A 17483-nucleotide genomic window follows, 5' to 3' on the forward strand; every position below is an offset into this window, starting at 1 on the left:
CATCATCAACACAAATACCCTATAACTATTCCAGAAACACATTCAGCTAAAAATGTCTGCTTCAATACCGCACTAGGACTTGTCAAGCGTATTTCAAAGAATAATACAATAGTCAAGGCTTCAAACAATTTCTTATAAGGGCATGTAGCTTACAATATCATTTTGTTAAACTGTAAAAAGATTATTCAAATGACAGAAAAATATATCATTTTGACTGGTATTGAACTGCAAATTGACCTTAAGTAAAGCTTATAACACTGAAGCATCCTACAATAGATCAATAAATTAATAACAAATACAAAAATCTACAGGAACATGTGGCAATGTTATATTGTTTTGTAAATTCAAAATGTAAACCAAAAAAAAACAAAATGGAATGACCAGAGATTGGCAAAATAAAAACAATGTGTAAAATACATTCAAAGACTCCATTTCACTTGTAGACATGCTAATACAAAATAAACATGGTAACAAAGTAAAGAAAATTAAAAATCTCATTGGATTATATAAAGTGTACATTGAACCCACAACCTTGTACATAATCAAAGAGTATAGACTAAACTAACTACTGTCAGTCAGGGCACCATGTCAAGTTAGCCAACCTTAATAAAAAATTGTGAATTCCCCCCCCCCCCCCCCCCCAATCTAATGGAGCAATTAAAATGCTATTAGTGGGTGAAAGGGAACTGTCAACATTCACAAATGTAAATTGTTTGACATGTTTTGGATGTTACTTGAGAGTTGAAGAGAATGTACATTCTAGACCAAACCTCCCTTAGAAAAACGGAGATGGCAGCGGGCAGGGTATGAAACAGTCCCACGCATACCACATGACCAGGCAGGCAACACTGAACTGAATTAAATAAATAATCTTAGCATATTAAGCCACAAAAAAAAGTGTCTAGTTCTGTTATGTTTAAACCTAAAGAAAATGTCAATTTAGTGAAATTGGTACAGGCATTTCATAGATTAATATCAAGTTGGTAATTCTTCATTATGTCCTGACTAACCCCTTCACCAATTACCAACTACAATGAAATTCACTTATTTAATTTTGTACTCTGTGTTGTATGCCAGATCTTTAGGTGAAAAATAGTTATAGTAGATTATAATCTGAAAAAATATATTTAAATAACAATAAATGAACTTTTAATAAAATAATTATTTCAAAAACAAATCTTTCTTCATAGACAAATACTAAAAAAACACATAATTTTCAAAATTTGATGTATTATCTCATTAGGATTTGCTATATACAACAAGTATAGGATCAACAAACTGTAAGGTTCTAGTTCTCTAGATAAGACCAACAAAACAAAATTCTTGTCAAACATTTTTGCTGTAAGTTGAAGCAGTATACAAACAAGTAGGCTGCATTATAGTGGGTAAGATTTAATAGAAATATTTTTAGGTTTGATTTCACCATGGATGTTTTAGGCAAATTTGTGTTATCCATAAATATATATATATATATATTAGGGAATTTACTCTATTCTACTTTTATCATAAGATTCATCTATGTTTGTGATAAGCTTAACTATCAAAGTACACAAATGTTTTGATTGGGATGAGTATTAGTCTAGAGTCAGTGAAAGAAACTTAGTCTTATTTCATTCTGTCATTTAGTCTGTTAGGCTCTGGGCTTGGAAGTTGTGGGCGTCACCGCAGAGGTTTTAAATAAGCGACGCAATGAAAAAACCTGTAAGAAATCAAATAAGAACATATCAATAGAGAGTATTGTATAGTGAGGAAACAAGAAGTCAACATTGTAGGAAAACATTAAGTAAATAAGTCGTTAGCAATAACACTGACACTACAACAATATTCTCAACTCTTAGTAACCAATAATTTTTCTTAACAAAACCTTACTGTCTCCAACTTAAGTATAACAATTATCTAAGAGTATAATAAAGATATTATGTTTTCTATTTGAGATGCATGTTATTGGAAGCATTTTTCAGGTATTGGAGTGCTAATATCCATGCCCACTTCTGGCAGTAATAACCTTACAGAACCTGTCACAACAGTCCAACTCCTGGCCTTCAAGTGTGGCTTAGATATTGGAATTGGAGACCTGTTATCCCTCACAGGAGATAAAAGTAAGCAAATGATGCGTTAAACTAAACCCATAAAGTTTCTGTGGGGCTCGTTAGCCTTGACTGGCCAACAACCTAGGAGAAAGAAAACCTACGCTGCCTTGCAGTTTTACACAAACATAGTCAACATTGAGGAAAAAAATCAGGAGCAAGTGATCCATTAGGCGACTTGTAACCCACAAAGATACACCCTAGCAGAGCCTTTTATGCCGCTAATAAACAGTATCAACTATTGTTATTCCTCTGACACAAATCAAATGAATGGAGAGGGGGAAACTGATGAGTAACAACATTACAATCATAGCTAATGCCAAAGCTTTCATCTCATTTTTTTGCTAAGAGATGAACCAAAGCCATCCATGACTAAAAGAGACATGTCTTCTAGAAAAAGGGTCACTCTCTCTAGTGTCCTATTGGGCTTGCACAATACTGCTCTTCTAGACTCTCTACCACGGTCATCCAGTACAACAACCTTCACAATTATATTATCTTTTTTTTTAAATTAAAGTCTACATCTTGTAGTCTAGACAAACAATACCGATCAACTACCACATAACATTCCCTCCTAAACTTTCGAAACGGCAAAGGGCACACTGATAATTCTTCTTACGACAAATGAAACCTTCGATAAAATATGCATTCACTAAGAAAAGAAACAGAAATGAGACCACTGTATAGAAAACAGAAATGAGACCACTGTATAGAAAACAGAAATGAGACCACTGTATAGAAAACAGAAATGAAACCACTGTATAGAAAACAGAAATGAGACCACTGTATAGAAAACAGAAATGAGACCACTGTATAGAAAACAGAAATAAGTCCACTGTATAGAAAACAGAAATGAAACCACTGTATAGAAAACAGAAATGAGACCACTGTATAGAAAACAGAAATGAAACCACTGTATAGAAAACAGAAATGAGACCACTGTATAGAAAACAGAAATGAAACCACTGTATAGAAAACAGAAATGGGACCACTGTATAGAAAACAGAAATGAGACCACTGTATAGAAAACAGAAATGAGACCACTGTATAGAAAACAGAAATGAGACCACTGTATAGAAAACAGAAATGAGACCACTGTATAGAAAACAGAAATGAGACCACTGCATAGAAAACAGAAATGAAACCACTGTATAGAAAACAGAAATGAGACCACTGCATAGAAAACAGAAATGAGACCACTGTATAGAAAACAGAAATGAAACCACTGCATAGAAAACAGAAATGAAACCACTGTATAGAAAACAGAAATGAGACCACTGTATAGAAAACAGAAATGAGACCACTGTATAGAAAACAGAAATGAGACCACTGTATAGAAAACAGAAATGAGACCACTGTATAGAAAACAGAAATGAGACCACTGTATAGAAAACAGAAATGAAACCACTGTATAGAAAACAGAAATGAGACCACTGCATAGAAAACAGAAATGAGACCACTGTATAGAAAACAGAAATGAAACCACTGTATAGAAAACAGAAATGAAACCACTGTATAGAAAACAGAAATGAAACCACTGTATAGAAAACAGAAATGAGACCACTGTATAGAAAACAGAAATGAGACCACTGTATAGAAAACAGAAATGAAACCACTGTATAGAAAACAGAAATGAGACCACTGTATAGAAAATAGAAATGGGACCACTGTATAGAAAACAGAAATGAGACCACTGCATAGAAAACAGAAATGAGACCACTGTATAGAAAACAGAAATGAGACCACTGTATAGAAAACAACAGAAATGAGACCACTGTATAGAAAACAGAAATGAGACCACTGTATAGAAAACAGAAATGAGACTGCTGTATAGAAAACAGAAATGAGAGCACTGTATAGAAAACAGAAATGAGACCACTGTATAGAAAACAGAAATGGGAAAGACACTCACCTGTGTAAGAGATGCTACAACAATGAGCACACACTGGGCCACAGACCACATCTGAACATATTTGTTGATGTCATTTAATAAGTAGTAATCTCTTATTACATTGAACCTGAACAAAATAATAATGATAATATCATTAATAATAAGATTATAAAGATATGTGTGTGTGTATATATAATATACATGTGTATGTATAATATATATGTTGGTATATTTTAAATTATACAAGAAGGGACCAGTTCTATGCAAGCCTATTGGAGAGAAATGCTAAATTAACTAAGTACTGGATGCTCTTCAGACTCCACCCATATCCCCCCTACCACCATTTGCCCCCCCCCCCCCATTTCTTTCCTTCATCCTCCATCTCCTGACATACTTCCTCTCTCTCAACTCTCTTGTCAAGATAGATATGGAAGAGTAGTCAATTACTCCTGGTTCCTCTCAATGCAAACAAAAACTGGGAAATCCCTAATCATTAGAGGCTTTCTATACAATGACAGGTCTTTGATTAAAGTATGGATGTAACAACTTGTCAGTGGTCCCAAAAATTACCCTTCTTGAAATGTTTTGTGTAATCACAACAAATTTCCGTAAGGATCAATAAAGCAGTCTTAGTCTTTTACAAGTAGAATTATCCATGACATTAATGCAAATCTAGATTAGCTTAGATATTTCAATTAATTGATCAAATTCAATGTTTTTTTTTAGATCATCACTTCAGATGACAGAATTTTTTAAAAAGTTTAATAAATTCTTGTAAGTAGCATCAAAGCAAATAAAGCTTTGCCAAACCCAAAGTTTAGCTGCTTTAGTAGCCAAGGTGTAACACTACATAATTTGCCTTTTTTTTTATTCAATTATAAAATCGACTCCCCTAACTTTTATTGTTACAACATGCAGACATGCTACATTCTTTACCTGGCAGAAGATTGAAACTCAGTCACGGCTGAAACTGATTCTTGTACACTTTGTAGAGAGGTCTAGTAAGAATAGATAATAGCAATGTGTTTTGTTCAGTATATCTTTACTAGTTAGTTGTTGTTTTGTTACATAAAGGTTATTCCACACTAATCTATTAATTTTTTTAACCAAGGTTCAATACTTCCCAAAGTCCATTCACATTACTAAGCTGAGCACTACCCCTCCACCATTTTGTTTAGATTGTATGAAATCTTTGCTGATTGAGATATTTGATAATAGTAAATAAGCCAATCCAGAAAAAGAAATAATAACTCTTGTATGATGGCATTTCTAAATCAGACCCTCTTCTCTTATATCCTGTAAGTGGCATTACTGTTCAAAATATGAGAATCGCCTTAGGGAAAGAAATTTTCAGTCAAACAACAGCCAGACTACTCCTTGAAAGGAATTTTTTCTTGGTACCGGTATTAAGAAGAAACATACCCTTTTTTTAAACCTACTAATCGGTAAACCAGACTTTAAAAAAATGAGGTGGTTTACTTACAGAAAAGTTGGCAGTTAATATGTTCACCTCCCCTAGTTCTTGCTGGAACTGAACCCACTCTTGCATAACAAAGGTCACGATGAAGACGTATACAAGCTTATGGCCAAATCTATTGAAGGCATTGTCAATACAGATAGCATAAGTACCTAGTGAGAGAGAAATAGTGGTATAAAAATATAACATTCACAAAAAGTTACAGTATAAATTATTTTGTTTTCTACAGACAAAACTCATATAAGAATTTCCTGTAATATTTTAGAAATAAAAAACGTTGATATAATTATATATAAAGCAAAAAAAAAAGTCTGAGTTGTAAACAACTTTTTTATGTAGCCCAGTAAATTATAGTAAATTTTTGTAATAATACACACCAGTTATTAGATAATTCACGTACAAAATATAATATTGACGATGTCCATTTATAAAAATATTTAGCCATCACAGCAAAAGTCTAGATTCTACCTTAGAAAATTAAAAACATTCAACAGGTAAAATGATCTCAAACATTTTTAAGCAGATATTCTTTTGCTATCTCCAAGTAGAATGGTAATATACTGGTATCATATTAACACTGGTTCAATAAACTAATTAGTAAAGCAATGAGTATCACTTAAATTAAGCTGCAATTTCTTAAAGAATTCCATGATTCTCAACAACTTTTAAATCTTCAAGGACAAAAGTCACCCATAACAACATAAATATTGACAATTTTGTCAACTCTCTTTCCAGGATGGAACAGAAAGATTTAACGACTTTCTATTCTATCAATGATTCATGTTTTTCAAGGTATTTCATCCTCTTCCAGAATTACATTTGAGCTTCATCCATTCTCTTTTTTGAAAACAACTTGATTTAATGTGTTTATTTAATTTCTACTTGATAATCTTTTTTGTATATTTTTTAGGGGAAAAAATAATATAAAACAATAACTCAGTGTTATCTTACAAGTTATCTTAATGATTGACCCATATGTAACACTTTGGAACATATAAAAAAACAACATGTTAGCAGCACAGAAAGCTAAAATGATGATTTCTAGATTAAAGTTTGCTTATAGACTTATAGGCTTGCCCAAGAAGCTGCAAGCCCCTACAACAATATCAACAACTGACACACCATTCCTCAAAGGATCATTTAAAAAATGGCGTGTCTTTCATGATTAGCCTGGTATAGGGAAGGAGGAAAAGGGAAGTGCCTAGTGTACTCATCTCTGGTCCTGCATGTCCAGGGTTTCAGAGGCACTAAAAATAGTAGTGTGAAATATTGACATCTACTTGAATCTGCCCCAAACAGAACTCTGTTGTTTAGGCAGGCCACAAGCTCTTGTTCATTTTGCTGGTCTAGAGTTTCAAGAGTTTGACTCAACTCTTCCCAACAATTTCAAATGTGTTTTAAATGAGCATCCTATAGCAGAATAAAATGCCCCATACATTGCCATACAAATTGATAAAAACTTTAAAACAATCCTAACTTATTTAAAACTACAAGGGTGGAATGTCACTAGTCCAATTTACCAGCTGGTGCATCATCCAGACTGTAGACTCCATTACTTTGGTAGGAAATATGATGTATAACTCTCCATTCCCAATCTCTGATGTAAAAATCAACTTTGTTATCAGACCCTCCTTTCAGGACCTAACAAAGGAAAGAAACCATGGAATTTATACATATACATCAAAATATTGTTTATTCTGTTTTCTCACTGATCCAACTATCTAAATATATTGATTCAACTGAATGAGTGTGACTATGTTTAAAAAATACCACTGTACTGCAATAACTAATTAAAGATCACATGAAGGTGCAGAGCGCTTTTAAATCTGGACTAGTCAAATGAAACAGAATGGGAACACTCAGCAAAAGTATACAATTTTCAGACTCCCTACCTCTTAGAATTTTAGTAGTTGGACTAAATTGTGCCAGAAATGTTTTAATGGAATTGGGATGAGATATGGTCTACCTCGATGAACAAGAAATTACAGAGAAACTAACAAAATTGTCCAGTTTTTCTTTTCTAATTATTTTAACTTAAAATGGTTTGAAAAGATAGAAATAAATTCTCTTGACATAGTATTGGAGAGGCAGCAGATTTCCCCCTTCAGCCAGCAAGGGGGACTGGGGGAGCAATGTAAGATAAGATAAGATAAGATAAGATAATTTTATTGATCCAATCAAATGGAAATTCAATTTGACTACTATTGACAACCTCAGCATAACTACTTTACAAAAAAAAATGTAAGCCATGCATTTTTGTGAGTCTTGAGCTTCTGAAATTCATCTACATAGTGTCTGCAATGCACTTTTTTATTATAGATAGAAAAGTACAGGTCAAAAAATTTTCTATCGATAAAAAGACAAAAGTCTGTCTAATACACATGTCAAATAAGTCTAACAAAGAAGGAGACAACACTGGCAATTACAATTATGAAAGGGACATTAGAGGTAGATTTAGCACACATGTGCCTGTAATGGACATGATCATTATAAGATAATCTTCCTCCTCCCCAGATGTCAAGACATTACACCCTGCACCCCAGTTTGAGAAACACTGGATTAGATTGAAATTGCATGAGTCATGAAAATGGATAGGGGACATATCTTATCTTATATAATACAGACGTTACTTCAAAAAAGAAGATGATTACGTCCTATGCGTCATGCATTTAGTCATGCATATTAACCAATGACTTGAATTCTGTCAAGTCACTGGTTTTCCTGGCTAGCTCAGGCAACCCATTCCATGCTCTAATAGCACTAGGGAAGAAGGAGTATTTGTACAAATTTGTCCTAGCATATGGGATGAGGAATGTGCCTTTATCTTTGTGTCTTTCAGAGTATTTTATTAAATTTTGTTTTTGTATTTGAAGATTATGGTTCAGTGTTTTATGTATAATTGCTACTTTACTTTTGAGTCTTCTGTCCTCAAGGCTTTCTAAATTTAGTGATTTTACTAAAGGTGTTACTCTAGTCAAATGTGAATATTCGTTTGTTATGAATCTCACTGCTCTATTTTGTGTCTGTTACAGTTTCTTAATGTTTTCTTGAGTTGAGGGGTCCCAAACGGAGGATGCATATTCTATTATTGGCCTAACCAAGGTTAAATAACATTTTAGTTTTATGTTCTTATTTGATTTATAGAAATTTCTTTTAATAAACCCTAATGCTTTGTTGGATTTTTTTTATAGTTTCATCATTATGTGGATTCCATGACAGTTTTTCATTATTATAACACCTAGGTATTTTGCGTTTTTAGTCTGTGTTACTGGTTTTTTAAGCAAACTATGGTGGTGAACTTTGTCAAAAGCCTTGGAAAAATCTAGTAAGATAGCATCTATTTGTTCACTATTATCTAAACCTTTTGAAAAATCATCAATTAGTCCTATTAGTTGTGTTTCACATGATCTATATTTCCTAGAGGTATGTTGGTATGGTGTGAGGACATTATGTTTGTCAAAGTGGTTTATGATGTTGCTACATATTATGTGTTCTAGGATTTTACATGTGATGCTGGTAAGTGATACTGGTCTGTAGTTTCCTAGGTCAGATTTTTCTCCTTTTTTAAATAGGGGGGTGACATTAGCTTCTTTCCAGTCCTTTGGTACTCTGCCCTGGTTAAGCGATGCCTGAAAGAGTATTTTGAACACTGGGGCTAGCTCATTGCTTAGTTCTTTGAGTAATCTAGCTGGAATACCATCAGGTCCAGACATTTTATTTGGTTTGGTGTTGGCTAATAGTTTTTGAACTCCATTCTCTTGTACTACTAAATCTTCTATGTTGTCTACTTGGTTCAAATTAAGTAATATGTCTTTGTCTCCTGGGGCTGAGAATGCTGATGCAAAGTATTTGTTTAGGATGTTTGCTTTAGTTTCATTATCATTATGTATTATGTTATGTTCATCTTTTAATGGTGCTATGCCTGTTGTTTCCATTTTCTTAGACTTAATGTATGACCATAGGTTTTTGTTGTTGTCTTTAGATATTACATTGTTTATGTATTCACTCTGCAGCTGTCTGCTTACTTTTTGGGTTAAGTGTTTAATTTTTATATACTTTTTGTAAACTCTTTCTGCCTTAGTTTCTTTAAATTTTCTATATAGGTTTTCCTTCTGTTTACAAAGCTTCTTTAGTCTATTATTAAACCAGCATTTATTTATTTTGTTTGATGTGTATTTACTTGGTATATGATTTTCTATAATGCTTTTAAGATGGTTTTTAATGAAATTCCAGAGGTCATCGACTGGTTGGTTAATGTCTTTTTCTAATAATAATGTTTGTTGAAAATTTAATGCAGCTTGGTGTAGTTGTGTTAGGTTACATTTATTCCAGAGTAAGATTTTTCTTTTGGGTTTAGTATTGGCTACTGCTTTTATCTGACTGTGTAATAGATATGCATCTAGTGCCGAGATCTATCTAGATGATTTCTTCATCTAATTAAACAACTAAATCATCATCTTTGGGAATGTCTGTTACTCTGTATCTTGTGTTGTTTTTATTGTTCTATATATTATGCAATAGTCTGCAATTAATGACTTTTGTTCCTTAACTAATGCAATTTGGTAAATCATTTATGTAAATTAAAATAGTAGTGGACCTAAGACTGTTCCTTGAGGTACCCCTGAGTTTACTGTTATTAGTGTTGAATTAGAGCCATTTATTATTAGTTTGTTCTCTCCATATCAGAAAATACTTAACCTACTGATGCAATGAACTACAATGCCAAAATATTTTAGGCCTATTTTTTTAAGCAAACTATGGTGGTGACCTTTGTCAAAAGCCTTAGAAAAATCTAATAAGATAGCATCTATTTGCTCACCATAAACTTTTGAAAAACCATCAATTAGACCTATTAGTTGTGTTTAACATGATCTATATTTCCTAAAGCCAAGTGTTGGTATGAGGTAAGGACATTATGTTTGTCTAAGTGATTTATGATGTTGCTACATATTATGTGTTTGAGGATTTTACATGTGATGCTGGTTAGTGATACTGGTCTGTAGTTTCCTGGGTCAGATTTTTCTCCTTTTTTGAAAAAAAAAAAAAAGCCCTGGCTAAGAGATGCCTGAAAAAAGTATTTTGAACACTGGTGCTAGCTCATTGATTAGTTCTTTGAGTAATCTAGCTGGAATACCATCAGGTCCAGAAGCTTTATTTGGTTTAATGTTCACTAATAGTTTTTGGATCCCCTTTTCTTGTTCTTCTATATCTCCTATGTTGTCTACTTGGTTCAAATTAAGTAATACTAACATGTCTTTGTCTCCTGGGGCTGAGAATGCTGATGCAAAGTCCAAAGTATTTATTTAGGATGTTAGCTTAGTTTCATATTTATCATTATGTGTTATCTTCACCTTTTGGTGCTATTCCTGTTGTTTTCATTTTCTTAGACTTAATGTATGATTTAGGCATAATAACTTATTAATAAATAAGTGTTGATCTAGACTCTAGACTAACTGAGTGTAGTAGATCTACTAGATCTAGTAGTAGTAGTTAGTAGACCAACTAGATTCTATATAGACTAGACTCTATATATTATATAGTCATTATAGTATATTAGTTATTAGTAGTTAGTAGATCTACTCTACTACTACTCAAACTGTGACTGACAGTATGTACACACACACTGTGAGTGACTGACTTGACACAGGAGAAACTAGACTTAGAGTGAGTTAGGTGAGTGGCACTGAGACTCAGTGTCAGTGAGACTGAGTCTGAGTGTGTGTGAACTGTGAGTGTGACTCAGGTTGTAGTGTAGTGTGAGGCACATCCGTCACATCGTTACATCGTATGGCTGCATAAATTGATTACCTCAAAGTTTACGTGCATTTTAGCCCCCTTCGCCACTGGTTGAAAGAAACAGTCCTCTGTACTTCCTGGTATGTATACTTTAAACTCATGATGAGCTCCAGGGAGGCCATCGAAATCAAACTCTGCATTTTCTTCTCCCAATATTCTCTCGCCATTTAACAAGAGTACGTGGCACAAAATTACCATCAGTTGCAGCAGTAAGAAATCTGTTTTCTTTATTGCCTTCATGATCATTTTTCTTTAAATTTACAAATTCGACACAATTTCTCTTTCTTAGTCTTAGTAGATCTATCTATTCTAGAATCTTGATCTAATTTAGTTACAGATTCTAAAACAGATACTATGACGACTAGATCTAGATCTAAAAACAAAAAAGCACAACCAACACAATCACAGAAACATATTGTAAACCGGTGGAGCTGTTTTTGAAAACAGCAGACGACACTGACACGACGTGTAGAGTGAGGGGGGAGGGTCAAACAAAACACACATAGATCCAGATCTAGATTATTATTCTAATTATTGACTTATTTAAATAACTGAGGGCAAGATATTATTTCCACTGGACTTGACAAAAATAATGTGTATTTGTAGGCGGCTATAACTGCTTTCTTTAAAGTCATCCATTTCAATCGGTTCATTACTTAATGCTCTTTTATGTCCCTATACTATTAGAAATATCTTTTGCTCAACCAAGCGAGCTCCCCACCCCCCTTTTTTTTTCGTCAAATTGTATAATTAAACTTAAGTCTACTGCAACTTGCATGTGAAAAACTGGTATTATGTAACGTAAAAAGGAGAACAAGTGAGATACGAGTGTCGGAAAGATGTGTGTTTTAAGTTATTTAACTTATTATTTCATTTTTGTTTCAACATACATCTATATTTAATTTGAAAGCTGTGTGCATTTATTAATAAAGATGTATATTCAGTTTAAAAAGAAGCTTGTTCAAGTTTAAGCTATACATTAAGCTACACCGGTATAGTTGTAGGCCTACAATCTGTTTGGGCTCTTGTAGCTATAACCGCTTATGTAGACACAGTGGCGTAGCAAGGTAGGGCCCGGGTTCAAGAATATGTTGGTGCCCCCCCCCCTCTTACCAATAAGACAAATTTAGTGTGTGACATAAAATGTCGAATAGTTTGTATGTACCAGTAGGCTACATTTCCTAGGTAATAAAGTCATTAGGTTTGATTCAGTTATGACTCAGTGTAAGTAATAGTTACTTAAAACTCAATATTCGTACAACTTCTAACAGTATTAAACGATTAAAACATAGGCCTATGTCTCATTCGATTTACACTTCTGTGTGTCAAACTATTAAACATTGATAGAAACTACAATCTTGTAGATGAGACTATAGGAACATGGTGGCGTTATATAACTTTTTGCAGTTGGAACTTGAACTGAGCATTAACCACTGAAATATGTTGACAGTTTATTGTGTATGCCCAAAAAAATCTGTCATGTAAAACTTTGATTTCGAAAGTTTCTCTGCATCTTGAATTATCTCTTCACTGTAGTTTGAAGTAGGATCATCAAACAGTCTTTTAACTTTCACAAATGAATCAACATTCCAAGATCGAGCTACTTCAGAGGCCTCATTTTTACACACTCCAAGTCATTTCTCAAATAACTTACTTTATTACAGTTCTTCTCGAGTTGACGCATCGCTTTATGTAGATCTTGCTGCTCATTTTCCAACATTTTTGACACTATGATTGCGCTTACATTTTGTACTCGACAGTATGCAGAATAATAGTAACCCTTATCGAAATCTTTTAATTTTCCACTAATTGTACAGCTTCCAGGAGTTCTTTTTTCTCTGGGGAACATAGCATCTTTAATACATCTAATCTGAATCTCATTGCTGTTACTGCATCATTCCTTGATGACCACATTGTAAGGCACATTTTTTTTAAAGTTTCCTAGAAACTTAACTCTACTTATATGATTTCAGGAGCACACATCTTGAGACGCCGTGAGCATAAAACATATGCATAATTTGTTTTTACTAAGCCATAGAAAGCTGCAAGTTATTGAGCACAGCTGACGGAATAATTCAAGATAAAGTTTAGGTTGTCATTATTAACACACTGAACATAGTGCGCTAGCGGCTGCTTTGTTGAATTAATGCCTGATCGCACTGCCCACTCCTATTAGAAGCACCATCTTAACCTTGACCTTGCATTTTATTTAATGGGATGTGTTGATTTTTCATTACTTGGGGTATTTGTCAAACCAATTCTGCATACTTCTGGTTGTCACAAATGTGAAAACCTATCAACTGTTTTTATGAACGTACAGAGAAAGAACCTATGTTACCACTAACGCACAGCCACCATTACAATACTCGATGAAAGCAGTTCCTTTCATTAAAGACGTCCAAGCCGCTGGTACACAGATTCGAGCTGAAAACACGGGTTAACTTTTTGAAATTAATATAAAGTTGGGTATAATATTTAGAATATTGAAGGAGTTGTTTTCTAAATCAGCTTTTACAAAAGTTCATTTTTTCCCCTCCTTTGTTGTCATCCCCTAGGGGTGCCTAGGCTTCACGTGGGCCCCGATTGGTCATCGGCCCAAGCTAATGAATTCCTTTGCACCTTGGTTAATATGCCACAGGCTATGGGCCCCTAATGGTCGTGGGCCCGGGTTCATTGAACCCCTTCGCGCCATGAAAGCTACGCCACTGTGTGGACACCATGTAATAGACTAAAACAACACTAGCTTCAATAAACACAATGACTTTATTAGTCTCTATTTATGTTCTTTACTCCAGCCACTTGTTCTCTAAAACTAACTTCCTTTTACACACAGTCCTCACACACTGCTGTTCACTCAACCGTGTACACTCAAGGCCCACTGGTCATTTCATACACAGGCACACACACTGCACTACCAGCCACTCAAAACACATACACTTACTATCACAGTGTGTGTGTTAGACCGCAGAGTTGGCTCTAGGGCTAATCCATGTTGTACTTGTAAGACAGTTAATTAAGAATCTCTGTAGGCAATATAATATTTTAATAATGGCTGGTAGTTAGGCCCTACTCAATTGCAAACATAAGCATCTTACGTTTCCTGAAATTACCTGTATCTAACTATGACTAACTGATGTCCTTTCTTTTCTTTCCCTTTTTATGCTGATTCTTACTGTCTTAATAACGCTGTGACTTCCGGGATATACAACAGTTCGCTCTCTTTGGCTACCTGTTGGCTAACACAGTGCGCTACCGGTATAGCGTCTTGGTGCTGGGAGATAGCAGTAAAAACTTCTCGAATGTGTTGTTGGAGTGTCCTTCAAGCTCTATGCCACGTTAGCGTGCTTGACAAATAGCCAGCGAGTGTGTGTTTGCCTTATTAAGGGATCATCCATATATGACGTTTTCACAAAAAAAGAGGGGTGGGGAAGGATCGAGAGCTCGAGTACTACTATAAACAGCATGTAGTCAGGGCCGGTCCTACAGATTGCGGGGCCCTATGCGAAACGGATTGCGCGGGGCCCAGTCTGGGTAGGGATAAGGATAATAAGAGAAAATGAAAATTTTGTATACAAAAAATTCGTCTTTGCATTTTATTCATACTTTACTAAGTACAAAATCACTGTCAAATTAACTTTACGAGTCATCTACAGTAGATAGTAGTTTTCCAACAAAAAGCCAATAAGCATTCAGACCTGCCTTTTAGATTTACTATCGACTAGCAAAATATCGATTTTCATTTTTTTAAAGGTCGAGATAGATTTAGATCTATATTTGTATGCCAGTGACTATTAAAGTAAATTAAGTATTTAAACTTCTTGTTTTGGTTAAAATTTGTCTTATTATTACATTTTTATTAAATGAAAGCTGACAATGCCGTTTTTTTTAATCGTGAGTATGATTGGAGTTTTCCATATTGAATAATATCCCAAAATAACAATTTCGTCTGTTTTTAAAGAGATGTCCATCAGTTTTCAGAAGATTTTAATATAATTTTAGGAGATTTGTTATGACTTTTTCGTATATTTTGCAATTTCATGAGAATTCCAGAAACCCTTAAATAATATGTTAAAATGGTTAAATTTAATAATTTACTCCAAGAATTCGCGCGGGGCCTATGAAAGTGCGGGGCCCACTGCAGCCGCATAGGTTGCAGTAGCTATAAGACCGGCCCTGCATGTGGTTGTAATTATAACATACACATTTAAAACTAAAAATTCAAATCGAATTACTTTTTTATTTAATGTGAACGTTGGTCAAAATTATTACTGAGAGATGAGTGCTGTAGTCGTAGACCAGTGATTCCCGAAGTGGTCTACGTAGATCCCCATGCAGTGGTCTACGATGACCTGCGCGGGGTCTACGTTGGTAAAAATAAATTTGAGATCTATGAGATGTAGGCCTACATCATTTAAGCAGGTCATACTTTTAACGTATTACGAATGGACCTCATTCACCAATCGTAAACAAACAACATTTAGTCTCGTGATCTTATTGATAAAATAACGGGAAAAACTGTCACGTGACAACCATCATGAATTATACATGAGATCGTAAATTATATAGAAGAGATAGATCACCACGTGCTAAATGTTGTTTGTTTAGAGTGTATGATTTAGGTCCATTAAGGGAATGAACTCATATACACTTTAATGATTTGTACCTTAGTTAAGCTTTTAAAATTTTAATCCTGTTATATTCGAATGCATTTTTTTTATTATCATCTAGTGTCCTGTGTAATTTGTGTCAGCTGGCTACACACACACACACACACTTACCCCTATCCGCATCACCAAAAAGACTTATAACAATATAGGCTATATATAATAACTCAATAAAATATAAAGAAACTATAACAAATTCAAAATACACAAGGATATAGGCACATTTCTTATACCGTATATGCTAGAACAACTACAAAATACACAAGGATATAGGCACATTTCTTATACCGTATATGCTAGAACAACTACAAAATACACAAGGATATAGGCACATTTCTTATACCGTATATGCTAGAACAACTACAAAATACACAAGGATATAGGCACATTTCTTATACCGTATATGCTAGAACAACTACAAAATACACAAGGATATAGGCACATTTCTTATACCGTATATGCTAGAACAACTACAAAATACACAAGGATATAGGCACATTTCTTATACCGTATATGCTAGAACAAATTCAAACAATTGCTCCTTCTTCCCTAGTGCCATTAGAGAATGAAATGGGTTGCCTGAATCAACCAGGAAAACTAACGACATAGCAGAGTTTAAGTCATTGATTAACACGTATGACTAGATTGACACATGAAATGCGTAGGACGGAATTATTTTTTGTTTTGTTTTGAAGAAACGTCCACAATATATAAGATAAGATATGTAATAGCGCTCGATGAGATTGTTTATATCTAGGCTGAACTGGTGTAGTCGCAATAAGATAGAGAATCGAACCATTAATACTTTTGAAACTTAAAAAAAAAATATTAGTTGGAATAATAGACTTCACTTTCCTTCAAGGATCACTATCGACGCCTATGAATTCACTTTTCTTCAAGGTTATCTGTCGACGCCTATGCCTTCACTTTCCTTCAAGGCTCACTGTCACCGCCTATGTCTTCACTTTCCTTCAAGCTTCACTGTCGACGCCTATGTCTTCACTTTCCTTCAACGTTCACTGTCGACGCATATGACTTCACTTTCCTTCAAGGTTCACTGTCGACGCTTATGACTTCACTTTCCTTCAAGGTTCACTGTCGACGCTTATGACTTCACTTTCCTTCATGGTTTACTGTCGACTCCTATGTCGCCACTATCCTACGCTGGTGTAGTGCGTTGGCTAAGGAGCAGAGTTTTTTTTTTTTAAACTTTGTTATGTAGCCTATTAAAGTGTTGTAAAGTCTTACTTAAATTCAGCCATAATAATTATTCATAATAAAATACTTTGTCACCAACAAAGTTCCCATCTTATCTGTCCCTTCGTTCTGGCTAGTATCGTGTGTGCTGTTTAAATCCAATACTATTTCGTCAACTAGTTCAGACTAACCAAAGAACATTACAGTTAACAATATAAACTTGATCAAGACTCTACTACTTTAAATAATGCATTTATTCACAACTGGGATGTCTGTCTTGTCTACTTATCCTTCTCTAACACTATTCAACCATCTCTGAACAATCGCCATCTTGTTCTCCCATCTACGCCTATCCTGCGGCTGCCTGGTCG

At 34.4% G+C, this 17483-nt stretch overlaps 1 protein-coding gene across 1 annotated transcript; it reads right to left on the bottom strand.

The window, feature by feature from the left end:
- Positions 1-634: 634 nt before the first annotated feature.
- Positions 635-11729, bottom strand: LOC106064585 (transmembrane emp24 domain-containing protein 7-like). Its single transcript, XM_013223189.2, has 6 exons — positions 11264-11729; positions 6976-7096; positions 5462-5607; positions 4915-4976; positions 4000-4105; positions 635-1699 (listed from the first exon to the last, which is right to left on the bottom strand). Exons 1-6 carry the CDS (start codon positions 11495-11497, stop codon positions 1631-1633), a joined length of 738 nt encoding a protein of 245 aa, XP_013078643.2. The 5' UTR covers positions 11498-11729; the 3' UTR covers positions 635-1630.
- Between the last annotated feature and the right edge of the window lie 5754 nt (positions 11730-17483).

The sequence above is a fragment of the Biomphalaria glabrata genome, chromosome 13 (genome assembly GCF_947242115.1).
Source record: "Biomphalaria glabrata chromosome 13, xgBioGlab47.1, whole genome shotgun sequence".
Lineage (NCBI taxonomy): Eukaryota > Metazoa > Mollusca > Gastropoda > Planorbidae > Biomphalaria > Biomphalaria glabrata.